The sequence below is a fragment of the Pezoporus occidentalis genome, unplaced genomic scaffold (assembly GCF_034315485.1).
Source record: "Pezoporus occidentalis ecotype Australia unplaced genomic scaffold, CSIRO_AGI_Poc_V1 ctg212, whole genome shotgun sequence".
Classification (NCBI taxonomy): Eukaryota; Metazoa; Chordata; class Aves; order Psittaciformes; family Psittacidae; genus Pezoporus; species Pezoporus occidentalis.
The window spans coordinates 479,322-506,812 of NW_026913987.1; the positions used below are offsets into that span (position 1 = coordinate 479,322).

Consider the following 27,491-nt stretch of genomic DNA (forward strand, 5'->3'; position numbering starts at 1 on the left):
CACAGCCAAGAGCTCTCTGCCCATGCTCCTGCCCTCTCATGACTGTTGGATGTGTTCACATGTCAGGATGTGAATAAATGATGTTGGGGATAAGGGTAAAACTCTGGGTACAGCTGACACGTCACCCTGCAGTATCTTGGGCTGAACCTAGCCTCTGGTAAAAACTCAGCTCTAGGAGCCTGCTGTGCCTGTACAGTTGACTATGTCTTCCTCAGATGTTTTCTGTCATTTATTTTATTTCCTGCTCTAGTAATGGCTTGTTTTAGCTTTTGACTCTGCTCCAGCACTGCTGATCACCTGCAAACATTAAAGAGCTGCAGCAAAACCCCTACATGGCACTAGGGTGAATGGGGTCCTCCCATCAAGGAGCTGAGCTTGGCTCTTCTCCTGCTCCTTATCCATTCCAGCTGTAAAGCAGGGACCTCTCCTTTTCCCAGGGGAGAAAGACAGCCTGCTCCTCAGATGTGCAGCTTTCCGAGATGAAGGCAGTGGGAATTTGAGACACAGCAAACTTCCTTCTCTTCTAGCATGCTTCCAAATGAGTAGTTGGCTTGAGCTGAGTAGTAGTTGTGAGATGGAGTGTGCCTACTCAAGACTTTGGACCATGCTGCCTTGTGCTGTTTGTGAAAGCTTCTAAAGTCAAAATGAAGCACTGAAACGTTATTTCACAAAGCAGAACATCTTCTCATTTCACTTTGGGAGGTTTTGTCCGAGACACTTACTGTCCTCTGGGTAATTCCTTGGGGCAAAACCTGAATCACAGAATCCCAAGGGTTGGAAGGGACCTCAAAAGCTCATCTAGTCCAACCCTCCTGCAAGAGCAGGGTAACCTAGAGTACATCACACAGGAACTTGTCCAGGCGGGCCTTGAATATCTCCAACATAGGAGACTCCACAACCCCCCTGGGCAACCCGTTCCAGTGCTCTGTCACTCTCACAGTAAAGACATTTTTCCTGATGTTCCCATGGAACCTCCTGTGCTCCAGTTTACACCCATTGCCCCTTGTCCTGTCACTGGACAGCACTGAAAAAACCCTAGCTCCATCATCCTGACACTCACCCTTTACATATTTGTAAACATTGATGAGGTCACCCCTCAGTCTCCTTCTCCAAGCTAAAGAGTCCCAGCTCCCTCAGCCTCTCCTCATAAGAGAGATGTTCCATTCCCTTAATCATCTTCATGGCTCTGCGCTGGACTCTTTCAAGCAATTCCCTGTCCTTCTTGAACTGAGGGGCCCAGAACTGGACACAATATTCCAGATGCGGTCTCACCAAGGCAGAGTAGAGGGGGAGGAGAACCTCTCTTGACCTACTAACCGCAGCCTCTCTAATGCACCCTAGGATGCCATTGGCCTTCTTGGCCACAAGGGCACATTGCTGGCTCATGGTCATCCTCCTATCCACCAGGACCCCCGGGTCCCTTTCCCCGTCACTGCTGTCCAGCAGTGCAGCCCCCAACCTGTACTGCTACATGGGGCTGTTCTTCCCCAGACGCAAGACTCTACACTTGCCCTTGTTGAATTTCATCAAGTTCCTCTCTGCCCACCTCTCCAGCCTGTCCAGGTCTCGCTGAATGGTAACACAGCCCTCTGGTGTGTCAGCCACCCCTCCCAGTTTAGTATCACCAGCGAACTTGCTGAGGGTACATTCAGTTCCCTCATCCAGGTCGTTGATGAAAATATTAAACAGCACTGGTCCCAGCACTGACCCCTGAGGGACTCCACTAGTCACAGACCTCCAGCTAGATTCTGCCCCATGGACCACAACTCTCTGCCTTCTTCCTTCCAACCAGTTCTTGATCCACCTCACTACCTGATCATCAAGCCCACACTTCCTTAGCTTATCTATGAGGATGCTGTGGGAGACAGTATCAAATGCCTTACTGAAATCAAGAAAAAACACATCTACCACTCTACCATCATCCATCCACCTAGTTACTTGCTCATAGAAGGCTATAAGGTTGGTCAAACATGACTTCCCCTTGATAAAGCGATGTTGGCTGCTCTTAATGACCCCCTCATCCTTGATATGCCTAAAGATGGTGTCAAGAATAAGTTGTTCCATCACCTTTCCAGGGATGGAGGTAAGGCTGACCGGTCTATAATTACCCGGGTCCTCCTTCTTGCCCTTCTTATAGACCAGCGTGACATTTGCCATCCTCCAATCCTCAGGCACCTCACCTGTTTCCCACGACTTACCAAAGATGATGGAGAGTGGCTCAGCAATGACCTCTGCTAGCTCCCTCAGCACCCGCGGGTGTATTCCATCCGGACCCATCGATTTATAGATGTCCAGATTGCTTAACTGATCCCTAACCCAATCCTCATCCACCAGAGCAAACTCCTTTTATCCTGACTCCTTCCGGGGCTATAGGAATCTGGGTCCCCCGGGGAGAGTCTGCAGGAGTAAAGACAGAGGCAAAGAAGGCGTTCAGCACCTCTGCCTTCTTTATATCCTCTGTCTCCAGGGCACCCACCTCATTCAGCAGTGGGCCTATATTGCCTCTTGTGTTAGTTTTATTCGCTATGTATTTGAAGAAGCCCTTTCCATTGTCCTTGACCCGACTTGCCAGATTAAGTTCCAAGGAGGCCTTAGCTGTCCTAATTGCTTCCCTACATCCTCTAACAGCTGTCCTATATTCCTCCCAAGTGGCCAGACCCTCCTTCCATAATCCATAGATTCTCTTTTTCCGCATGAGTTTGCCCAGCAGTTCCTTGTTTAACCATGCTGGTCTTCTGGCTCCCCTAATTGACTTCCTACCCATTGGGATACTCTGATCCTGAGCTTGGCAGAAGTGGTCCTTGAATGCTGACCAACTATCTTGAGCCCCTTTACCACCTAGTACCCTTTGCCGTGATACATCCCTTAGCAATTGATTGAAGAGGCCAAAGTTGGCCCTTTGGAAATCCAGAATTGTGGCCTTGCTAGGTATTCTGTTCCTCCCACACAAGATCCTAAACTCCACCATCTCATGGTCACTGCAGCCCAGGCTGCCAATGACCATCACCGCTTCAACCAGACCCTCCTTGTTGGTGAGTACCAGATCCAACAGTGCTCCTCTCCTAGTTGGTTCGTCCACCATTTGCATTAAGAAGTTATCATCAATGCACTGGAGGAACCTCCTAGACTGTGAATGACTGGCTGTGTAAGTCTTCCAGCAAATATCGGGGTAGTTAAAATCCCCCATAAGGACCAAGGCATGTAGTCGTGAGGCTGCTTTCAGTTGCCTGTAGAAAGCCTCATCAACTCCTTCGTCCTGATCAGGAGGTCTATAATAGACCCCCACAACTGTGCCACCCATACCAGCCTGTCCCTTAATTCGCGCCCACAGACTTTCCACTTGCTCCTCATCTGCCCCTGGACAGAACTCAATACATTCCAGTCTCTGTCTCACATAAAGAGCAACTCCACCACCTCGCTTTGCTGACCAATCTTTCCTAAAAAGGACACAGCCATCCATGACCACATCCCAGTCACGTGAGCTGTCCCACCATGTCTCTGTAATTGCCACCAGGTCATAACCTTTAGACGGCACACAGACTTCTAACTCCTCCTGTCTATTCCCCATGCTGCGTGCATTGGGGTGCAGGCATTTCAGGGAGCGAGCAGAGCACGCTAGTGGCACCCTTGGGAGGCGGGAGGCCTTCTGGTCTTCATTCATACTAGAACATTGCCCCGCTAGTTCAAACCCAGCTACAACCCCATCGCACTTCGAATCTAACTTAGAGCTCTGTGAGTGAGCTCTACTAACTCTTGCCCAGGTACCCTTTTTCCCTGCAGGACAGGGTTTAAACAACTACCCTTTCCCTCAAATGAAACAATAGATTGAGAGTCCTCCCTAGTCCGCCATCCTTCAAGCCCTAGCATGCTTCTCTTGGGCTTGTCCCCAACAGGCCCAGTTATCTCCCCTTCCCTAGTTTAAAGCCCTGTCATTGAGCCCTGCTAACTCATGCCCCAAAATCCTTTTCCCCCTCTGGGACTGGTGTATCCCACCTGCCACCAGCAAACCAGGTGTCTCATATAGCAGCCTATGATTGAAAAACCCCAAACCCTGCCTTTGGCACCAGTCCCGTAGCCATACATTAATCTGCAGACTCTTCCTATTTATCTCTTCACCTTTGCTTGTAACAGGTGTGGAGGCAAACACCACTTGTGCTCCAGACCCTCTAACCAGCTGTCCCAGGGCCCTGAAGTCTCTCTTCGTTGCCCTTGCCCTCCTTGTAATAATTTCATCACTGCCAACCCGAAAAACCAGCAGCAGATAGTAGTCAGAGGGCTGCACCAGATCAGAGTTTCCTTTTAACATCTCTAATCTGAGCCCCAGGTAGGCAGCAGACTTCCCTGTGGGACGGATCTGGGTGGCAAATGGGCCCTTCTGTTCCCCTCAGAAGGGAGTCACCCACCACAATTCCTCTTCTTTTCTTCTTGGTTGAGGAAGTTCTAAGGCCTGGGTGTGAGTAACAAGCCCTAGGTGACTCACTAGATGGATCTACCCCTCCATCTCCATTTACCTGGCCCTGTAGTTCCAAGACCTTGTACCTGTTATTCAAGGGCAATTGGGAGGGAGAAAGGGATTGCGAGGGTTTTCACTTACCTCTTCAAGGAGGGACCTCCCTCCATACTGCCTTGTCCCTTAAGCTCACTCCTTCTATCCGATGGTAGGAGGGAAGGGGATCCATCACTTGTTCAACCACTTCCCTCTGCCCTTGCCTTAGGGTGTGGCTCCACCAATCTATTTCATTTTCTGAATCTGAGCATAGCAAAGGTGTAGCCTTTACAACATATGAACTTCATTTTAAGATCTTCAGATCTGTGTGTGTTTAAGTGATGTTAGCCATGTTTCTTTCTACTAGAAAGTAATTTACAAGGAGCTACCATCTGGTGCTATCTGGGGCGCCACTTGTTTCCGGACTTAATCTAAGGGAAATGTGGTGTCTAAGCTACTCTTTTGCAGCATTGTTTCCTGGCTCTTGGTTCAACAGTGGTAATACCAAATGGGTTGTCTTAAGAACCAAGGAGGACTCCTGCTGCTCTGCCCAATCGCTTCCCTCCAGGCAGCCTGGCAGAACTGCTGGGGGTATTCAGAAGCTCTTGGTTTAGATTTTAGTTTCTTAATGGCAGTGTAGGGTTTGGGGGTGGGCGATGCAAAGGTGGGAGGCTCCAGCCCTCACATTTGGATATTCTTGTTATGTATATAACATGCAAACAATTTCTTTCAAAGCAAACTACTGTCATTTAGAAGCAATGGGGCTTTTGCTTGTGTGCAAACAATTAAGGAGGGGACCCTGTTTCTTTTCAGTCTCAGTGCTTCTATATGCCATATGCTGCCTCCAACCTTATGGAGATTTGATGATTTATTTTCAAGGAGTGGTGTGTTTAAGCGTGCAGGTTATCAAAGATATGTTACATGTATGAAAATATATCATCTTCTAAGCTGCCCTGGTTCTCACTAATGGGCAGTAAGTAAATGCACTTTCAGTAGAGCCTGTGGTTTGACAAAATTATCCAGTAGAACAAAGATCAGCTTTCGGCTGGCTTGGGGTTTGAAAACAAACTGCAAAATGGTGCATAAATTGGTACCATGTGTAGCATTTCCTGAATCGGATACAGCTTATAATGGCAACAGCTTTGGTAAGCTAGGAAATAAGCAGAACTTAGCGTTTGGATTCTGTCACTTGTTTCTGATAGCTCTTTTGTAAATATTTGAATAAGCAAGGATACAATGGGATGAGCTTTAAGGTCCCTTCCAACCCAAACCATTCTGTGATTCCATGATTATGCTTTCTAGTTAAGCCCATTTCATGTAATGCTCAGCTGCAGAATAAGCTTCAGCAGTGACCTGGTTTAGAAGACAAACACTTAAAAGTCAATTCCAGTAAACATAGTTGTTGTCACCTGCTTCAGTAAGTACAGCTACACGGAGAATTCCATCCCAAGCAGTCCTAGAGGCTGAAGGCTGAATGAGAACAACCAGAGCAGTCTGTGTAATGCTTACTCTGCTCAGCAGCTTATGAAACAGGAGTAAACGGGTGACCTGGCATGAACCGTTCCCTGAGACAGCCTGTAAAAGCTCATCTCGCTTCATTACTGCTAACCTCTTTGTAAGTGAAATGACTGCCTACAACTAAGAACTCTGCAGCAGCACTGCAAACCAAAGAACTAGTTAACCTGATGCCACCCCTAGTAGATACTCACTAGGATTTTAAACAAGCACCTGCCTTAAAAGAATAATCATCATGTGATTAAATTATTTATACTTGAAGCCAACTTGCAGATGCTTTCATCTGCTAAAAAATACATGACCTCTGAGGGCTTCAGAGACTGAAAGTACAGATTGCATGTTTGAAGATGTTTTGCAAATCTTAATCACAATAAAAGAGATGGTAATAAACCAGCATCCTTTTTATTTCAAAAGACATCCAGTTGCAAGTTGAATACTGCTGTTGCCCAGGAGAGTCTCGTAGTCAGGTGCAGATCAGGTTTTCCTGTGTTTAGAAGCAAAGAGTTGAGGCTCTTTGAAGCTGTAAGTATCTCTGTTGTAATGCTTTAGTCACACTGAGCTCAGGAGGCATAAGGATTCACAGCAGGTTTTTTGCTGCTGTTCTGAGCCTGGCTCTGGTAGACTTCAAGTGAACAGACACCTACTCCCTTAATGCAGACCTGCACATCCAGCTTTTGCCCCCCAAGACTGTGTCCAAGTTTGAAGTGTTTTTTCTTCAGGAGGAAGGAGATTCTCTTGCAAAGTCCACTGGAGTATGCAGTTGATAAGTCATCTCCTGGTGCTTGTTCCCTACCCTGCTGCTCTGTATCCAGTTAGTTCCACAAGCCACTGGGAGATGGGATATACAAGCCTAAACAGATTTTGTTGTACAACAGTTTAACATCAAAGGTGATATAAGAAGAGCTATATTTTCCAGGAGAAATCTACTCTAACAGCTTGTTCACTTGAGTGACCTGAAAAATTATGGTCTAATAAAGAGGGAAATAAAATGTGAAACGACCTGGTACATCTGTCCTCCACCTCCCTCTGACTGCTTTCACATGTTTCAGTGCAAGACAAATATGAAAGCTACATTCAAAATTAGGCCAAATCAAGTATAAAGACAGTAAACATCAATAGAGCTGGGGCATCTGTTTGCATCTGCCTTTAGAGTGGTAAGGACAAGTCAAAAAAGTGAGAGGATTAGCCACAATTACAGTTCTTCTTATTTTTATGTCTTGCTTAAAAAAACAGAAAGATGCAAATCTGGCAATGAAAAATATCTAATATTCATAGCTAAATTAAAAGTCACTATCCTTTGGACAGATTATGTATTTGGGAAAACACAAAGCAACTACTTCAGACACCTAGCTTAGGTAGAACGTTTCCTGTAGAGAAGAGAGGCGGCTGCCTCCAGAGAGCCTCTCCAGGCTGAATCAGATGTACTGATGGGCAAATATTCCAATGCAAGGTAACAAAGCTGTCAATAATGTTATCAAAATTACTGCCAGTGGTAAGGCACAGATAAAATAATTCCATGCTTGGAAGGGCTCTGCCTACATCACATCTGTTCTCCAAAAGAAAGGTTTCTAAGGCTTTCAGCACAGCTATTTGGCCAGTCTGATTCACTACACTACAGCACCAGAACTCCGATAGCACAGGTGTGTATGAGTTCATACATACTCCTTCAGCAGTTTGCTGGTTTGTAAAAATTAATATGGAAAATTGTCCCGAGTACCTCCTTAAGAACTTGTTCTGGGCTGTGTTTAACTTAGTCCAACACACACCATTAAAACCATTGCTTACTAGATACTGGTTAAATGCATGTCAACTTGGAAATGAAGCATCAAAAGAGGAATTAAAAAATAAAAAAGAATTTCTGTTCCATTATTAATCACACAAGTTTCTGAGATTTGTTTTTGGTTAGCAATTTTTACAGAAGGTGTAAATGCAGGTACAGTGCCCCAACAGGCCTCGAGACCCAACAAAAGAGAAATGTGATCAATAAACATTGTAAATGAGATGAGACACATGGAGGTCAAGCTTCTGTTACTATGTGCAAGGGAGCGTTTAAAAATTAACAGCAAGGAAAAGTATTAGTACAAGTCTTCATGTACAAGTTAGCACGATCTAGAAAACTAGGAGTTTTGTGATTGCAGATGTGATACTTCGGAAATATCTGAAATGCTTTTTGTTATAGAAATCTCTGTAACTTACACCATTGTACAATAGCGTATTTAGAAAAAGTGCCAGTCCCTGAGCCAGCAGGTAAGAGCCTAAAAGATATTTATATCTCTCTAAAAATATTTAAAAATAAAAATTAAGACATTAGTTAAGCTTTTAGCCATAAACGCGTAAGAGCAACTACAGCAATCAATCTTGGGAAGAGAAGAGGGAAAAGTAAGTTACAGAGGGATAAACTTCTTTCAGTTTGCTACTTGAGTTGCTGAAAGGTGCTTACTACCAGTTTTGCAGGTAGAGTTCACCCTGTGTCCCCTGGTTTTCCAAATGGTTTTCCAGCTGGGCCTAGAAAAGGCAGTGCTTGAACAGGGTTTCCAGAAACATATATAATACACAGAATACGGAGTACAGCAACTATTAGCAGTTATTTGTGTCTGTGCACAAATGAGAAGAAATTTTAAGTGAGGTCCAGAAATGAAGAAGCAGGACAAATGAGTCCCTGTGACCAAAACTAGACAAATGATAGCCTACAGCTTCTGTTTGTCTCACCTTTGCTTTAGCTAGAGAGGAGAAAAAAGAAAACAAGGCACAGCTATCTCTGCACACTGCAAAGGAAGACCACTGTTGTGCCATGGAGTACACTGGTTTAGTGCCAAGCAAGTGAAATAAAGGACAATGTGACCACACCAGAACCAAAGGCCTGATGTTTCATACCACAAGGAAGTGATAACTTGCCACGAAAAAAAAAAGGCATGGAGAAAGGGAAGTCCTGTGAAGTGCCACCAATTGATAATACCTTCTTCGATGAGCTCTCTGAAAATCAGTTAGTTTCTGCAGAAGTGGAAATGCCAGTATTCCAGAAACCAATGTCCTTGAGTCAAAATCAACCTTTCCTTAGATGCTGAACAGTTTAAATATTAACACATGGGAAAATTCCAGGTACACAAATATGCTGCTTGTTGGAGACCAGAGAAAGCTGCTTGGTGTGTCCAGCTTCTTCAGAGTATTTCCCCCCCCCCGCCATCGTGTCCAAGTGTAACTGGCTCAAGTGCAAATGGCATCTAGAATGAATGCTTCAGGTCTCTGAAACACAAAATAAAGATATTGAGATGTTAGTGATACAAGAATTAAACGACAAATTTGCCTTAAAGGGGAAATGAAGGTGGGTTTTCTTTGAAGTATGCATAATAGTAAAGGTAAAGCCAGAAAATGCTGGCCACATTTCTCTCAGAGCTTTGAGGAGATTGTGGACAGAAAAAAAGACTTATTTTTCAAGTTGCATTAAGGTGACTGGGTGTTTTTAACAAGAGCAGTAAGTACAAATGGGGGGACAACAGATGTAATGTTCCAAAGCGATAAAGAACTACCACATTTAACAAATATGGAGCAAAAAGACAAGGTCCCAGACACCACATTTGGCAATTTTATTAGGAAGCTGCCTGTGTGAGAAGCATGAAGGCAGGATCACACAGCTGCTGGTTTTGTACAAATGTAAACTTGTTTTAAATATCCTTTGGTCTTGTCTCTACCTGAAGTTACACAAACCAGCTACTGGTTCTCCTTTACTGAGGCACTGCAAGTTTATTAAACCAATTTCAGCAGTAGATACCAATCATGTTCATGTGTGTGAAGATACCCTAGCTGTGCACAGCTACATGCGATACATGATATAGAGCTGTACGAGCTATTACCATCTTCTAGGCAGAACTGTGTTTCATGCTGTCATGATGATCTCAGTTACATGTGAACAGGTTTCTCACATAAGACCTAGCTTTCTAACTAGGGATTCCACAATTCTAGTTACAATTAAGCCACAAAGCCCTTGGAGTTGACAGTTTATGGAAAACAGAAGGAACAATAGAGGAGAAATGCCAACACAAATGCTGTGAAGGCCCTCTTCTTGCCAGATGGTGCCAGGTAAGCAGTAAGACATTGCATAAAACCACTGATGTTTCCATAAGACTTAGCCACGTGTGTGTGAAGTTAGGGGAAAGTAGACAAAGTCCACGGATGGGTGGGAGAAATTTGCAGGGAGATACACTTCTCATGTCTAAAGAGGTAATGCTCTTTAACAGAAATGTTCAGAAGTCAGCCTGGCATATTAATGCTGTCTGGAGCCTGGATTGTAACACACAAAATAGATGTCCTGCAACCTCAGTTACAGCTGCAGGGTTCTTCAAAGCACTTTGGTATTGAGGTGTGCTTTACAGAAATACAGCAAGAGATCAAAAAGGGAGCAGAGCTGGCACTGGTACTGGGGAGAATCAGTAAGGCACCGCATTAGAGAATGCGGTATTAGTAGAGAAACAGCAGATGAACCGTGGGTGAGCTCATGCATCCAGTATCCTGATAAGGCAAGGTGTGTCACACCTACCCCCTGCATTTTGGTTGACTTCTAAGTATACCATTATATTAAGGCACTAACTGGCTCTGGGTTGGACTGTCAACTCGTGGTCCTCTCCACCCAGCATACACTAGTATGATAAGCAAAATCTACTTCTCCTCTCTTCCCTCATTTTTCTTTCACTGTACCAAAAAGAGATACGCTGGGATTCCGGTATTTCACCTTGTCCATGATTTGAATTTCTCGATGCCTATTTCAGATTCTTGTCTCTGCCTCTGTTCCTGCCTATTGTGCATGTTTTTTTCCTGTGAAGACAGCTACAATTCCAATAACCCTTCATTCAGTTCTTTTGGCTTTGCCAGTGCAATTTTGAGGTTAGTGTTCCAGTATTGTTTTAATGTATACTATTGAGATGGATGTTCCAGGTATAATTGTGAACATATCTGAGATAATCTGTGTGCTCTTTGCTACTAAAATTAAATATTTATAAGTTTATTTGTAGAAACTATGGCCAGAAAATACAATAAAACAATCTTGTTTCAGTGCCAGAATTTCACAGATTTTGGTTAAAGCAGACAATTCCACCTTCACCCCAGAATAAATGAATTTCATTCTTCATCTTTCTAGTAAGTTTTTGGATTGATTTGCCCACATACTGTTCAGAGTCATGATAAATTCTGACCTGGTTTCAGTTCTTACACAGATTTCTCTTGCACCATTCATCTTCAGATTAGGGCCCTGTTTAAAGGCCTTGTACCTTCATTTTCATGGAGAAAGGCTTTCATTTAGAAGTTAACTCAAACTAATAATGTTACACGTATGGGCTGTCAGCCTAGTAGCCAGTGTACCGTGGCTTGCCAAGGAAGTCAAGTAATTCCTTCTTCAGCAGGTCTTCTGAAATACTGGATATTAGGAAGATAAAGAGCCAGGGCAATGTTGGTACACACAGACATAGCAGTGCTATTTTAAAGGCAGATGTTGAACTATAGCGTTTCTTGGGCTACAAGCCTACAGTTTAGGTTTATCTCCTACAAAATTGTTCATCACAGCTATGATGCTAGAAAGATACCCATTTTGATTCCCATAACTCCTACATTTATTCTTCTGCATAAGTAAATACCAAACTTTAAAATGCAGGTAGAGCAAACAGTATTGTTCTAAATGACCACATGTATTAAGTAAAGCAATAGCGCACATCACTTTGGGATGAATCTCCCACAGAGCAAAAGCCCTGCAGCTTGGGAGATCGAAAAGCCACACTATCTGCACAGGAACTGAAGGGCTCCAGTGATGTGTATTATATGTTGGACCTAATAGCCCTAATTTCTTGGATAAAGATTAAATCTTCAGTCTAACAGACTGGACGCAGTATACTGCAAAACTTTCATAAAAGAAGAACAGGCATTTGGAGGAAGCAAAACAGTATTATTTCCCTTCTTGGCTTAGTCAGCAATGAGGAAAAGGAGTGGCTAAATGAGGACAACCTTTACACTTCCTATGCGTGACACATGCAACCCTGACAAAATAAGATGCTGCCATCAACTTCTGAACTCTAATTTACAAAACCACTGTAATTACATAGCAGTCCCTAATTGCTTCTGCTTTTGCAACTGTCAGAAGTAAACTCTTTATCTGTGAAGGCTAGAACTGTATAGATAAATCGGTGGCTATTTTTAACGCTATGCCCTAGCATGCAAAGCATTCTTGTATGCTATGCCCTACTACCTGAGGGTGCAGAGAGATCATACTCACCTTTTATTTACTGTCTTGAAGCTGACTCAGCAACTGGCTTCTGCACTCCAAAGGCAGTGATAAAAATATTCACAACTACTATAATAAATACTAGTCCAGTTGCAAGGTTGTTGAGGAAATTCAGCTTTCCATGTTTTGCAGGGTTGTTAAGGTCATATTTTACTTCAAAGATAAAGGGAAAAAAAGTTTTAGTTATACGTATTATATGTTTAATTATATGTATTTCAAAATACAGAATAAAAGTCTTCACTACTTGTGCAGTTCAAGAATTTCTCTTACACTATTTGCATCAGTCATACTTAAAAGGGAAGTAAAATTCTGCAGTGTCAGTAAAAGTGCTAAGCAGAAGATCTTTAACCACAAGGAGCCTATTAGCTTCCAGTAATTAACATATAATCTCTGTGGATGCACATGGGAAGTAACGGATACACAAACATCACTAGAAATGTTCTGAGTTCTTGATCTTCCGAAATCTAGTTTTGTTGCAGACCTTAAACATTTAAAAATTCTTTCAGTCATGAATACACAAAGCTTGAAGTCCTGACCAGATAGAATGAAGTTAAATTTCCTGCAGGTTCTTCACAGGAAGCCCAATCTCTTTAACAGTGCTCTAATTATTTTTTTGGTGCTGGTGCTCTTCCCCAGCTGTACTCCCTGATTTTGCATTGATTCTGCTTTTAGAAAGCAAGGGCATTATATCTGCTAAACAGAGCACTGTAGCTGCAGTCCTTTTTATGGAAAGCATCAGCTGTGTAAACATTTTCTTCTGTTCCTTGCAGTTGAACTGCTAATGGCAGTGAGGGAGGAACACACAAGGGAGATAGTATTAATTTAGTTTAAGCTTTGATTCCAGGCCTTGTGAAAATATATGAAAGAGTTACACTGGACTGATAATAGACTTGATGATAGAGTAAAGCATGTGCCTGTGTAAGACAGTCTGGGGTGCTTGCCTGGCGTCATGCAGAAACACAAGATTTTCCTCTGTGTCTGCTTTCCTGCATTAAGGGCTCTGCAGCTCAGACCTTCTGCTGAATTTGATGCTGGTGGAATCAGTGCCAATGAATTCTGGAGCTTGTTTTGAGGATAGTTTTTTGCCTATTAAAAACCCTAGTTCTTCCTGGAGTCTGCATGTGCAGGACATGTGATAGAAAGTTTATACATGAGAAGTTTTTACGGCAACATAAACCTTTGAGCTCTTTCTGACAGGCACGCACACAGATATCTAGCCTAAGACCCTACTGCCAGAGATCAACTTTATTATTTGTTTTTTAACACAGTGAGCCTCTCAACACTGCAGAACTTAACCACAGAACCATGACAAGCTTGTTTGTTGAAGCAGTTATACAGAAGTAGTGACAAACTCATGATGCTAAAGTATTAAAAGTGAGGTTTACTTGGCCCCTAATTAGGAAGTCTAATGCTGTTTTGGTTTCAAGGAATTCCGGGCACCTGTTCAGGTACTGTTTGCTAAACCTCTATGATGTATGTCAAACATCACAGGCCAGGCAAAGCACTGTGTGGGAGAACTACCTTTGTAGGCATGAAATAATTTAAGCTCAGCAGTATTTAACCCTGAAAATGAGTTTATATATGTCTGTAAAGTATCTGGAGCTATGTGGATGTTTGTATCCCAACAATACATAGAAGGACTCCCAGACTCTCATGTGTCGAATAAATGAATATTGAATCATTACTCCTAAAGTATAGGAGAAAAGCATTTCAGACAGTTGGTTTAAAAAAGAAAAGGGAATAATGGCCTAATGTATTTTGTGAGTTAGAAGAAACCATGCTCAAAGGAGAACTGACACTTTCAGAGCCATCCCTTTGTCCAAGTAAGGGTCAGAGAAGACAATATTGCTGGTCAAAGGAGAACTGACACTTTCAGAGCCATCCCTTTGTCCAAGTAAGGGTCAGAGAAGACAATATTGCTGGTCAGTTTAGGCAGTGCTCTAAATTTTGAAGTAGAATGGCAGTCATCCTATGTTAGTGATTATAGTGCTTAAGATGAGCATGTTTGTGAAAATGTTCTTAAGAACAGCTATTCTTTAACTATTTTATTATAGTGGGATTAGATTACTATGATTTCATGCCACTTAAAACTATTTCAAGACATTCTTTGCTTTTTCCCAAAAAGTTAAGGTTACCAAATCACTTTCAAGGACAAATTTGCTGAACGTTTTTCAAATTGTTTTTGTGAAAGGCTCTTTTGAAAGGGGAAAAGCTCTTAAGCACACACACAGAGCAGAAAGAACTGGTAATGCCTGGGATAAAACTCTGTCTCAAGGAAAGAAACTGGATAGTTGCACAGACGTTTGTTTGTACTTGTGACAGCTTGTAAGTGGCAGAATTTTGTGGCTGGACAGAAAGACAAACTGTTCTTGCAGGCCAAAACTACCAGATACACACTGCGAAAAGCAAATTCTTGCTATGATGCCTGTATCTTTGTACCTTCATATCCTATTTCCTATCTTCAGTACTACTGACGTTTGCATGACAGCATTGCTCCAATGGTACAGGGCTTTGTCACCCTTGGTACACTGAACCTCCAGCTGCTGCTGACTGCACATCACGGGCTGAACTCCAGATGCATCTCAATGTTTGCTAAGTGGTCTGTGATCTCTGCCTCAGCTCAGCTTCGGAGTAGAGGCTGCTGGGTATGCTCTTTGTTCTCAGTGTGACAAAGATAAAAATGACAGGAATAGAAGCCACTTCGGCAATGCCTGGCAGAAGCAAGCATTAAAAAGCCATGTCTCAGTATATACTGAGAAATTATTGCCTAACGAAAAGCAGGAAACTTGTTTAGAGTCTCAAAGCCTGCTCAACTGAAACAACCACTAGCGAGATGCCTTCAACCTAGAAACATAGAATCATAGAATCACGGGATGGTTGGGTTGTAAGGGACCTTAAAGCTCATTCAGTTCCAACCCCCTGCCACAGGCAGGGACACCTTTCACTAGAGCAGGTTGCTCTAAGTCCTGTCCAGGCTAGCCTTGAACACTGCCAGGGATGAGGTCTACTTATTTTTGTGTATTGCTGATTTCTCCGTGACTGTCCATGACACATCCCTAGTATCATCAGGTCACCTTTCCCAGTCCCTTTCTGTAATTTCCTCTGAGCCTGAATGTTGCTCTTGTACTTACTCTACCAATGCAGGGACAGCTGTATTCTGTCTCTTTTGTAACAAAAAAAAAGCTACATCAGCTGCATATCAATATTATAAGCCTTACGTATCCTGGTTTCCTAGGAACTTCCTCCTTGAACACCAAGTTTTTTTTCAGTTGTGCTAAAAACCAGCATGCTGAAAGACTAGCATAGATGCCAAAGGTGGCACCTATAACTTAGTAAATGTTGTGTCAATTCTGACTGCCATCTTCAAGGCTTTGCATTTATGATAGACTTAAGATCTGCCATCCAGTACCCATTGATTTAATGGGAAAGATTTAAGAAAAGTTATAAGAGTAAATGATCATATATTACTAGCAAAAGAAGTGGCACATAGCTGTTTCCTACCAGTGAAGGTGTCATTTAGGTGTTCAACTGATGCTGAAACCTAAACATTTCCTCCGATTCCACAGGTATCTTTGAACGACTTGCCAAAGTTATGGTCTAAGGCTTGGGTGCTGCCAATGAACACTGCAGGTTTCCAGTAACTTTGCAAAATGCTACTGGGTTCTTTTTGCATTTTGCCTTGCAAAACCGTGGGGGGAAAACATCACAGTAGGGTGAGATAGCAAAGAGAAACACTGAAGACTTGTTTAAGGTCAAAACAGAAATTTCAGGTTTCCAGAAGAGTTTGGATAATTCATGCTCACATAGTGATGACACTGTTTTGGAAATGAGCCTGGTTCTATAGGTACTTAGATCAATATTCTGCTTTACAGAATAAGGCAGAGGGTGCAGGACATATCTGTGCTACTAATCGCAGAATCACAGAATGGTTTGGGTTGGAAGGGACCTTAAGGCTCATCCAGCTCCAACCCCCTGCCATGGGCAGGGATACCTCCCACTAGAATATTGATTTAAAATACTTTATATTTAGTGATAAGTACTGGTTCTAGTGCCTTATGGCATTGTACCTATTAATACTGACTAGCGGAATCTCTATTTTTGAGAACAGCAAACATGTTGCATTGAACATTGAATGTGAATGTTTATCATTCCCCAAATAAGTCTGAAAGCGGAGAGTGAGAAGGGCAGGGAGCAAGGAACTAATTCTATGCCTGTCCCATTAAACATGTCCAGAGCACACACGAACACAACTCCTGTTTGAACTCATTCTCTTGAGATGATTTCAAGCATATGTCAAAGGTAATGCATCATATTTCTTTGGTAGAAAGTAGAAAAGGTTTCCCTAGTGATAAGCGGAATTCAAGACAACCTAGTTTTAGTTCCAAATTGCTACTCATGTTCACAAAATATTCTCAAAATATTACTTTATAATAATTAACAGGATTAAGTAACAGGTCTTGCCAGAAACAGTATTATGAAACTGGGAAGGCTGCATGATTCTATCTGGCCTATTAATGTTTCTTTTACAGTATTTCATCATTTTCCTTCCTCCTCAGGCCTTCTGAAAAGAAAAATATTCATAAACTGGGCAAATGAGGAAGTTGATCAAAACTGAAGATTCCACATAAAGCTGCCCTTCCTCCTTTGGATGCACTATTTCTAAGGTCTTAAGAAAATACCTCAATCAATTATGAGATAAAGACTTTCAAATATAACTTTCAAATATTTAAGAATAATTAGGGAGTCTATATACCATTTTATATACCATCTTATAGGTTGCATCCTGTAAGAAAAATACATGTCAATGGTTTTGTTGTTGCTACATACCAAGGAATATCAGGAGTACTCCCACAATAACTTGCAGTGTGAGTGACAGGCTGATAAGAATAATAAGTGGGATGAAGAAGGAAAAAGAAGGTCCTTGCTCTATCACGGCTTTCAGCTGGGATGCATTGGCCATCAGCAGGGCAATGTCCAACATGCTCTCTGCAGCACTTTTCTTATTTGCATAGTGGTTAATATTCATAGGTCCATTTCTTTGAAACCACTGTGATGTTCTGTGCTAGAATTGGGAGAAAGGAAAAAGATTATTCACATCTATCTTAATTGGTGTAGTGAGTGAGAGATCACTTGGCACATCAACTAATTTCTGTATTCATACTGATAAGAGCAATAGTGGTACTGAGACTTTCAGTGCATCTTTTTCACTGTTACTACTGTCCTCCATCTGACAAGAGAGCAGTAAATACTGCCTGTACTGCACTTTGGCAGGTACACTTTTTCCAGCTTGTAGGATCAGTCTGACGAGTCAGGATGTTTCTATGCTGGGAAAGGGGAAGACTGAAGAAGCTGAAAAGCTTGCACTGCAAAAGGTTGGGTGGGAAAAACCCCTGCAAAGCAATCAAGCAAACAATAAATTGTTGCAACTACGGCATACTTAAAACCACAAATATTTATTAAATTCATCCTCTGTTATCACATAGTTCTAATTACTCATGAATCTTACCTGGAGGATTTATGTGGAAGTTGGCCACTGTATGAGCTTTGCTTAACCTCTTTCCTTGCTGCTTACTCTGCCATGTCCCTGTCCAGTCCCACCCATACACAGTGAACTGTTTTTCCACTTTAATAGCTTATGATGTGTGGGTGCCAAGCACTGCCCAAGCACAAGGGAAACTTTCTTTCCATTTTTCACATCAACAGGTTTTAATTTTTTTAAATTGTCCTTCAAACAAACAGGAAAGTAAAACCCAACTGCAGGGCAAAACCAGAGCTTGTTAACCTGGCAGGACAAAAAAAATGAATGTCTCCTAATAATGATTCACATGACATTTGACAGCTCATCTCTCAGAGGTGCCTATTTCTCTATGGATTAGATGCAGCTTAGGGTAACTAAGGTTAGGCTTAGATGCCTGACTCTGCGATGAGAAGAGTAGGTAACCCTCATTTCTGCATTCTGTGAACAGGTTAAGAATTTAATTATTGCTGCTCTTCCTTATAGGCTTTATTCCAAAGCAATACACAAATATACTGGAAGTAAGCTTATGCTAGCTGACTTCTCTAAAGCTGCTTCTTAGAGAACTTTTTAATTGCACAAGTATGTTCCTGCTTGCCAGAAAATACTGTGAGGAAAGTCTCACTTTGAAGGTTAGTTCAAATGCAGAAAACTGCCCTCTAATTACTCTCTCCAGCAGCACTGAGAACTATCAAATTTCCAACTCCAAAGCCAGGTTTGCCACTGTACAGCCCTAAAAGTGTCCTCTTAAATAGGACAGATATTAATGCATAGAGCAAACACATTCCAAGCTTTTCCAGGGCACTCAAATACCAAACTTTACCCATTTTCACCAGACATGTTGTAATCAACCACAGCCTAAATATTTTACTCAGTGAAAAACAGCATGGAACAGTAGCAGACTTTTTTCTACAGAGAAAGAAGCCATGTAATCATAGCTTCACGAAGATGGCTTCTTTATATTGAGACGAGGCTGCTGAAGAAACTGGCTTTGAAATGAATGCTGACTTCAGTCAGGAAGATCTCAGTACACATTTGGTTTTGTCTATATCCCACCACCTAAAAATGCAATTTGGCTGGGGGATCTGTCCTACATTTGCCACTTTTTCTCTCCTCAAGGCCAGCCTCCTCGTCCTACCTCCCTGCCCCATTAAACCACTGAAGCATTTGGATGCTTGGAAAAATACTGTAATTCTAGTATACCATCCACCAGAAGCACTAAACCAGATGTGGATGTTCATTTCCTTATGGAAAGCAGCATGGAATATATGGTGGCAGCACTCTAGAAAGATCCAGACTAACATTTTTCACTGTTTAGTGTACAGTAAAAAGCCAAACGCACACACTTAGCTCTTGGCTACTTAATGCTGGCAGTGTACAACAGGATGGGGAACTTCATGTGTAACAGCAGAATGCAATTTCTACGCATGAATTTAGAAGAAAGTCTTCTTAGTAGACTATAGAAATAATATTTTATCACAAGTTCATAATAAACGAAGCTTTTCCCTATATTGACTAGCTAATTAACTCCTTCCTGATGAAAATACTGCCATAGACATACCTGTTGGGGCTACGAAGTTGCAGCATGCAACACCATCAAAAACTACATGGGTAGCTGTGACTCGGTTCTTAATCCTGATGGAAGGGGACTGCAGTAAAAACACGACAACTAGTTTCTGTGTTTTCATTGATGTGGGAATGTGATGATGTTTGACATGGTGGTCTGTTGGGTTATTTTAACTTCATAAAAGAGTAGATAGTCTGGGCTGAATCTTCCTTTCAGTTACCTCTGTGACTACAGGACATAAGACAGTTTGTACACAAAAAGCAGAATATGATCTTTTCTTTCTCCTGGAGAAATGTCCTGCTGTACTTTTAGGACCTTGCTGTTTGCTGATTTTCTCTATGGTCAGGTTGCATGTGGGAATAGGAGGATATGGCATTTGAATTGTGGTGAAAGCAAAGGGGTTGAGTCACTTCTAAACTCCAATAAATGGAGAAGACTTTTCAAAGTAGGGTGCTGCTGAAGCAAACTAAGGCAAAACTTCTTATTCCTGGCATGACAACTCAGCTATTTACTATGCTTAGATTCTAAAAACTGGCATTTTGCTCTGTTAAGAGACTTTCAGCTACCACTCCTGAAAGCAGACCAGCTCAGAATCAGAATGAGGCATATGGAGAAGTGAAATGTTGGTTCTACTGTAAGCAGCCTGTGGTCTTGTCTTCTGCCAGGAAAAAAGAACTGTAATCATAGAAAACCCAGAAACAATCATTCCTCATCTCCTGATTGAGAACTGGTACCTCCTCACTCATGCTGGAAAACCATCAAACAAATAAAAATGCTTTCTGGAAGCAAGTTGAAGACAACTGCCAAAAGCACTGGAACAAATGCAGTCAGCCCTATGGCAGCAATTTTTAAGATTTGACTATGTGTTGTACAACAACATATAGACAGGGAAAGAAAGAAAAGCTGTTGCCTTAACCTCAGGATAATTACAGTCATGTACAACAGAAATTATATGGGAACTATGTTATGCGGCTTTATGTTTTTTTCAGGGAGATTAAAGCATGTAGCAAACATATGCAGCCCACAGTATCCAGTGACACTTCCCCATGCTGTTATCATCTGCAGAGGGAAAGTGTGGCTTCTGAAGACTTTCTAGGATGCATGTAAAGTAAAACTTTTCCTGCAGGTGTCACTTGGCAAGAGAAATGTACTTCACACAACCTGCCTTAGCCTCAACGTAATCAAAACACTTCATTACACACTTTCAATATTCAAATTACCTGGTACAAACAAGCTGATCTCTTCAGCTGGCATCACTGAATGAGTCTGAGGAAAAACTGCACGTGTTTTCACATGTGTGTGCACAAGAGCCAGGTGTAGGTGGAACTGCTGTATCTTCCTTTCCCTGTCAGTAACAGCCAGCCCTCAGGTCTCAATTGCCAGCAAAGCACCAACCCTGAGCAGAACAGCCTGCCGCACAATTATGAAAAGTAGAGGGCTGAAAAACTTCTTTCTCTGTCTGTGACTGGAACAATCTCCTGTGGAACTGCTGATATTCACAGTCAAATGATGTTGTCCCCATGGACAATAATATCACTGGTCCTCACACAGCAGCAAAGTCTGTTTGCTTGCCCAGAGCAGAGCCGTTTGCAAGGATAAAGCTAAGATGCTGCATGAGAAGCTGGAACTTTTTTTCTTCTGTAAGACCAACCCTTCCCACCAGGATTGAACGGTATTAGACACACAATCTCGCTGTGTTGACATGGACTTTGCTGCTGCTTTGCTTCACTCATCATTTCAACAGGAGACCCAGAAGATCTGAGTCCCTTTGAAATACAGAGAGGATTTATTCATTACATTTATTAAAAAATAAAAGTGGCACTGAGACGAATGTCCTTGTATGCCAACTTTCATGAATCACACCTGAGACCCACCTGGTGATTCAACAGGAAGGAAACAGCACTGAAAATGGAAACATCTGAAAACAAATAATAAAGTAACTAAATACAGTAACTAGTTATAGTAAGGATTTCTGCTTTTATTACAGCATGAAATCAGTACTTGTGACAACATTTATGTAGCTGTTTGTTCAGCAGAGTATTTATTGAACACCAGTCACTGCTGAAGCAGTTAAACCAAAATGTTGGAAGTCTGAACAAAAAAATGGGAAGCCCAAAAGTTGTTTATTTTCTTGTCCAACTTGACCTGAGTTTGCCAAACTGTATCAGTGAGTCTTTGCAGAGAAGACAGAAGGGGTCTGTGACATGCCAATCACCTGTAATCCACTGAGAAAAAAACCTACAAACCACTAGTGAAAATGTTGCCTGCTTTGCATTTGTATTTACAACTTAGTTATGGTTGTTTCTGTCACTCTGCCCTACGAATGCAGGAAGAAAGAGTTCGGATTCTGATAGCAAGATGTTAGGATTCATTTCTTCTCTTTTTGTACGTCCCCAGGTGCTCAATGCAGCTTCTTAAATGTCTTGCACCACATATATTCTCATTTAGATATTGTTTTAAGAAAATCTCAGAAAAAAAAAAGGCCCAAACAAAAGCCCCACAAAAGGCAAACACTGCCTGAAACAACAGGATTTTGAAATTTCCAAGCTGAGTCAAATCCGTTATGAACACTGAATTTACTGTTCTTGTAATGAAGTTAACAGGTACTTGCACTAGCACAAGACTGTTTACTGTTTTCTTCTTAAATCCCACAAGAAAACCAGTATTTTGCAGTTCACAAGGTGAACTTCCAATTTCCCAGATGAATACTTTGAAATAGAAACTGCAAAGTATAAGCCAGAAGTACAGCCTGGGTCTCTTCAATTTTGATTTGCAATTTGTACCACAGCTCACCATGTTTTGCATGTCAGGCCCAGAGTCTCATATCTGGGTTCTGAAAACACACAAATCCTTAATTTAGTATTGGTACAGTATTAGCACTAAATAATTTCATGGTATTCTAACCATTAAGCAGTCTAACTATTCCAATCATTAAGCAGTAGACTGTCTTTATCAAATAGAGGAGACCCACAGTTTTGTAACTGGGAAGATAATGGTGATTATCATTTCTATATTCAAACCAATTGATAACACCTTCCTTAAGCTATCAGAAGATTCTTCGCCTTCAGTTACATTTACTCTGAAATACAATCCCCACAGTCTTTGGCTTGCTCTAACTCTGCATACAGTGTTCTTTCTCTTTTAGGTTAATGATTATTACAATTTTCTGGCAGCTTTTAGTCACTTTTAATAGCTAAACAGCCTTGATTCAAAATGGTATCAGGCAAACTTGTTGACCAAAATGACCTCTGGGTTTTTATTGTTTGTATTATATGGAGCTTCCTTAAATTCTTGTGTTTAGTGACAGTCCTAATTTTAAAATGATGAAAACTTGCTACATAATAATGAGGCTGTGTAAACAGAGGCAAGTCATACTGACCTTACAGTGGACTGTTCGCTACTCTGTTTTGCAACAATCTTTCTAACCAAGACTATTAAAGAGATGATAGAGAGCTCTTTTTTTAAAAAAGTAATTTGCTAAGTTCTTGAAATACTGACCATTAAGAAAGATACTGCACAGCAAACTCTTCCAGATCTTTTAGCGGTAATTTCACACTCAGGGAAAATTTCAGTTATATCAAAAAAGAGAAGGATCAGACATTAAGAAATAGCACAGGAATAAAACAGAAGAGAATTTCAGAACTGTACTTGTATTTTTTTCCTAAGATCAACCCTACAGTTACACAGTTGAACTAGTGACTTCATATAATTATTTAATAACCCTCATAGATGTGGAATTTCTGTCCATATCTCCATCACTTACTGAAGATGCAATGGGCTATAAGTGGCCACTCTGAAATCAGACTTCCCCTCTGCCTCAGAGGTCTTGCTGGTCTAAAAAAGTAGGGAAAATATTCTACAAAGACAAGAAATATTCTTCCAACAAATATATCAGGTTAGATATAAGGAAGAAGTTCTTCCCTGTGAGGGTGGTGAGGCACTGGAACAGGCTTCCCAAAGAAATGGCAAATGCTCCATCTCTGGCTGGATAGGGCCTTAGGTGATATGGTCCTAGCAGAGGAGTCCCTGCCTATGGCAGGAGGTTGGAACTAGATGATCTTAGGGTCCTTTCCAACCTTAACTGTTCTATGATTCTATGATTTTAAGCTGTATCAGTTATGTAATGGACAATTAGCTCCTTTGTGCACCTCCTCAGAAGATACTATTTCTTTTCCCCAGTAAAACATTAGATCACTTGTTCAGCTTAGCACTGACTCAAGAGAGAAAAAACATACCTCTGGACTGACTCATCAATTACACTTCATGTAGGAATTTCATTTGAGGGTAGGGGAATCTGTTCATTCAAGTACCAACCCAGCATCACATTAACTAGCTTGTGAGACTTCTGCAATCACATCTTGAGACCGTATGGTTTCAATCAATTAAAATAAAAAGCAGGGGGGACACACTCAGCCTGTGTTTATATTTCACAGACAGCATCAATTTTCTAGTACCTTTAAAAGCCTATACTTAAGAAGGGCCACTTTTTATACAGTCAGAAAATGCAAGTATGACTACATTAAGACTATATTGTACACCTATTTAGACAGAAGCTTTCTCCTGTATGATTTTTTTCTGTCTTGCATTACTACTGCTCATTCACATCTTCTATTACTGCTTCTCACAACTGGTCTGCAGGCTGCCTATTTTGTGTGGTTAAAGCACTGTTTGTTTATTCTAGCTACTTAAAAAAACAAGCAAACAAAACCTTATCATCAGCAGTTTCAATATTCAGAGTATATAAAATATTTCAAATTCAATTTGGATGCTTTAGAACTTTCCATTTCATTCTATATGCAGTGATATAATTTCAAGTTCCTGCAGATGTGAAGTTTGTTACTTGCAGCATGATGCCAAGAAACTGCCATGTTCCAAACCTACTTATGAATACAAGCTTGAAGGCAGCTATTGCAGAGCTTTATTTTTTTGTTGTCATTCTTTTCTACCATCCAATTCTTGTTCACCTTTGTCATAGTTCTTTAAGTCTTTCAACTAGGATTTCCTATTAGTTTGGAAACATTAAAATAGATTTTACAACAGGGTGACAGGACTGTATGAATATGGACCATGAACAAGGAAAGCAAGGAGATGAAGATGCAAAACCAGTTACTATCTGTATTTCTATGAACAGATACTTTGGAAGAAGCAGCCAGATACTTCTGCCAAGTGTAATTCCTCACATGAGTCAATGAGGCTTACCAGGCTAACCCGGCTTTAGAAGCAGGGAATTTCTTACTTCTAAAAGCTTGACAGCTGCTAAAAAAACCTACCCAAATTAATAATGAAATCAAAATAAACCACATCAACCCACTGTGTGACCACTCATTCACAATTACAGTTGGCTTAACTTGTCTTTTTTTAATTCATGTGCTTTGAATGCTTTGAAGGCTGGATAACTCTATCTGCATTTCATGTCAGCTCTTCTGAAAGAGAAGGCAGCAGTCTGCTGCTGAAGATGTGCAACAGCATCTGTTCTGAGGAGAGCAGACACTAGGATGGCAGTAAGCCATCCCAGGTGGAACACGTTGCAATGCCTGTGCAGACACTTGGGCACTTCTGACTCCAACACTGAAGATGCAGGCACATTCAGATTTGTGGACTCCCCAGGTTTAGCTGGCTCCTGAGTTCAGGTGTTCTTTTATTTGTGTGAATTGTGAACTTGGTCAGACTTCTAAGGTATCTCCTATTCACAGACTGTTTTTTTAAGAAACCTGCCCTCATCTGTTTTACCTCACATAAACTTTTTTGTGTGTGTTAGAAAATGGGAAAAAAGTGTCTGTAAAGTTCTCTGAAGTGCTACTGTATATGTATAATACAGTATAATAGTACAGTTTGCTGCTTATTTTTTATATGTCAATCGGAGCTTGGAGTTTCTATGGGGAAGATGTAACAAAATCATGATTGCTTGCAACTGAAGATGAAGTAAAATGGGAAAGTTCCAGAAAAATTCTCAGAACATAGCAAGTTAAAAAAAAAATCTCTATGTCTAGTAGTTGTGATGCAACCACAACTCTATGTTAATAAAAAAGGAAGATGGCCAAGAAGTCAGTGGTTTACAGGAAACCCCCCAGGCCACCAGCCTGACCTGCGCAGCCCAGCCTTGATTATCTTTATGTACTTTCCAGGATTTATTAAAGTCAGCTTGTTTTATTTCTTGGTATGATATTCATGGCTATGAGGGCTTGTCAGGAAGGGAGGGAGGAAGGACAGATCTGCTACACAAACAGTCCAGTCTGTCTGTAGCCAGAAAGTTTTACCAGTGACGTAGGTGGTTTAGTACAACTGGTTCTATGTGGAAGTCTTAGGTTGGAACAAAAGCTGCTTTTTAGAGTTTACTCCTTTCCAAACCAACATAAAAGATGATCTTCTATGCTCTTCTAAACCTTTTCAGATAACGGGCATGCTTGGAAAACATGCTTTATGCATAAACAGAGTATGGATGAAATGCTCTGCCATGAAGATCTCTGGCCATGTTTTGACTACACAGAAAAGTTGGGTATTTCTTGGTTTTACTTGGGTTCATGTATGGAAAAAAAACAACAACTCATACAGGCCCAACCTTTTAAATATTCCTCCTACTTTTGTGCTCCCTTCTCTCCTGTGTACATATTCCTGAGCAACTTTTCCATCCTCTCCCAAGTAATCTGGGTAGAAACACCCTCCCAGGTTCAGAGAGATGTCAGTGTGCTCTGAGCAGAGATTTCTGGGTGGGGAGGACATCTGATGACCTTTTAATTCACATGTGTAGGAACTAAAGGGTCGTTGTGCCAAGGACAAAAAAGGATCTTTTCCTCCACTGGCACTTGCCTATCTTTGAAATGAGACAAAGTGGGTTGCCTGCAGCAGCATGCACACAAAAAGAAGTGCTGAATTAATGGAAAACAGGTTAGGAAAGAAAATTAAACTGAAAAGTATAGGGTGGGCAGAAAACAGCCCTGAAGAGAAGGCCTGGGGGATCCTGGTGCATGAGAAGCTTCCCATGACCCGGCTTCAGGGTGCGCTAGAGCCCAGAACCCCCCATGTGCTGGGCTGCACTCCCAGAGCGTGAGCAGCAGCTCAGGGAGGGGATCCTGCCCCTCTGCTGCGCTCTGGGGAGACCCCCCCTGCAGCCCTGATCCAGCTCTGGGGCAGCAGCACAAGAGGGACGTGGAGCTGTTGGAGAGAGGCCAGAGGAGGCCATGGAGATGCTGCGAGGGCTGGAGCAGCTCTGCTCTGGAGCCAGGCTGAGAGAGCTGGGCTGGGGCAGCCTGGAGAAGAGAAGGCTCCTGAAGGGGAGACCTGAGAGCAGCTCCAGTGCCTGAAGGGGCTGCAGGAAACCTGGAGAGGGGCTTGGGACAAGGGCCTGTAGGGACAGGCCAAGGGGAATGGCTTTAACCTGCCAGAGGGGAGATTGAGATGAGCTCTTAGGCAGAAGCTCTTCCCTGTGAGGGTGCTGAGGCGCTGGCACAGGGTGCCCAGAGAAGCTGTGGCTGCCCCATCCCTGGCAGTGTTCAAGGCCAGGTTGGACACAGGCTTGGAGCAAGCTGCTCTAGTGGAAGGTGTCCCTGCCCGTGGCAGGGGTTGGAGCTGGAGGAGCTTTAAGGTCCCTTCCAACACAAACCACTCTGGGATTCTATGAGTACCCATTACCAGACTTAGCAGGGCAGCAGTCCGCACACCGGCCCCTTCCCGGCTTTTCTTCCCGCCCCAACTCCCCGGCGGCTCCCGCTGCCTCCCGTAGTCGGCTGGGTCGGAGGTGGATTGGGGCCACCCTGGACCCCTCACGCCTGTCCCGCCGGTGCCCCATACACCGCCTCCTCCCGCCGCCCCGCTCCCGCCCGCCATGCCCGGGCTCCGCGGCAGCCGAGCCCGCTCCCGCCCTCCTTCTCCCCACAGCCGGCTGAAAGCGCCTCCCTCCCTACCCGCTCGCCGAGCGCCGGCTCCGCGCCCTCCGCCAGCCCGTTCATCTCGTGGGTCTCGCTGCCGGAGTCCATCGCGCCGCAGAGGAGGTCGGTGCGGCCCCAGCCCTCGCGTTCCTGCCAGGCCCGGCTCAGCGGCCGGGAGCGAGAACGGCCGCTGAGGAGAAAGTTTCCAGCGGGGCGGCTCTGCCCCTGCTCAAACCCGCCGCCCCGGGGCCCGCCCGCCCCGCTCTCCCCCGGAGGTC

The 27,491-nt window shown here is 42.6% G+C and overlaps 2 protein-coding genes and 1 long non-coding RNA gene across 4 annotated transcripts in view; 2 read left to right on the forward strand and 1 right to left on the reverse strand.

The window, feature by feature from the left end:
* The window catches only part of CARD19 (caspase recruitment domain family member 19), a 63,653-nt gene that overhangs the window by 32,264 nt on the left and 3,898 nt on the right, over nt 1-27,491 (forward strand). The gene's annotated exons all lie outside the window — the stretch shown is intronic.
* Nucleotides 636-16,837, forward strand: LOC134164164 (uncharacterized). The gene is made up of 3 exons (XR_009965028.1): nt 636-773; nt 4,766-10,879; nt 16,823-16,837. It is a non-coding gene; the product is annotated as an uncharacterized LOC134164164 (long non-coding RNA).
* Nucleotides 6,382-27,491, reverse strand: NINJ1 (ninjurin 1). Of its 2 annotated transcripts, XM_062619621.1 has the most exons (4): nt 27,250-27,491; nt 17,094-17,328; nt 12,258-12,419; nt 6,382-9,244 (listed from the first exon to the last, which is right to left on the reverse strand). In XM_062619621.1, the coding sequence occupies exons 1-3, from the start codon at nt 27,319-27,321 to the stop codon at nt 12,265-12,267; spliced, it is 462 nt and encodes a 153-aa protein (XP_062475605.1). In that variant the 5' UTR covers nt 27,322-27,491; the 3' UTR covers nt 6,382-9,244; nt 12,258-12,264. The 2 variants fall into 2 exon arrangements, with proteins under 2 accessions (XP_062475605.1, XP_062475606.1); XM_062619622.1 differs by lacking the exon at nt 12,258-12,419.

Coding starts and splice junctions, on each gene's coding strand:
- NINJ1 (XM_062619621.1), bottom strand. CDS start 27,321: ATGGACTCCGGCAGCGAGACCCACGAGATGAACGGGCTGGCGGAGGGC. Junction 17,329..27,249: donor AGCCGGCGCTCGGCGAGCGG/GTAGGGAGGGAG, acceptor TCCCAATTCTAG/CACAGAACATCACAGTGGTT. Junction 12,420..17,093: donor AGTACTCCTGATATTCCTTG/GTATGTAGCAAC, acceptor TTATCTTTGAAG/TAAAATATGACCTTAACAAC.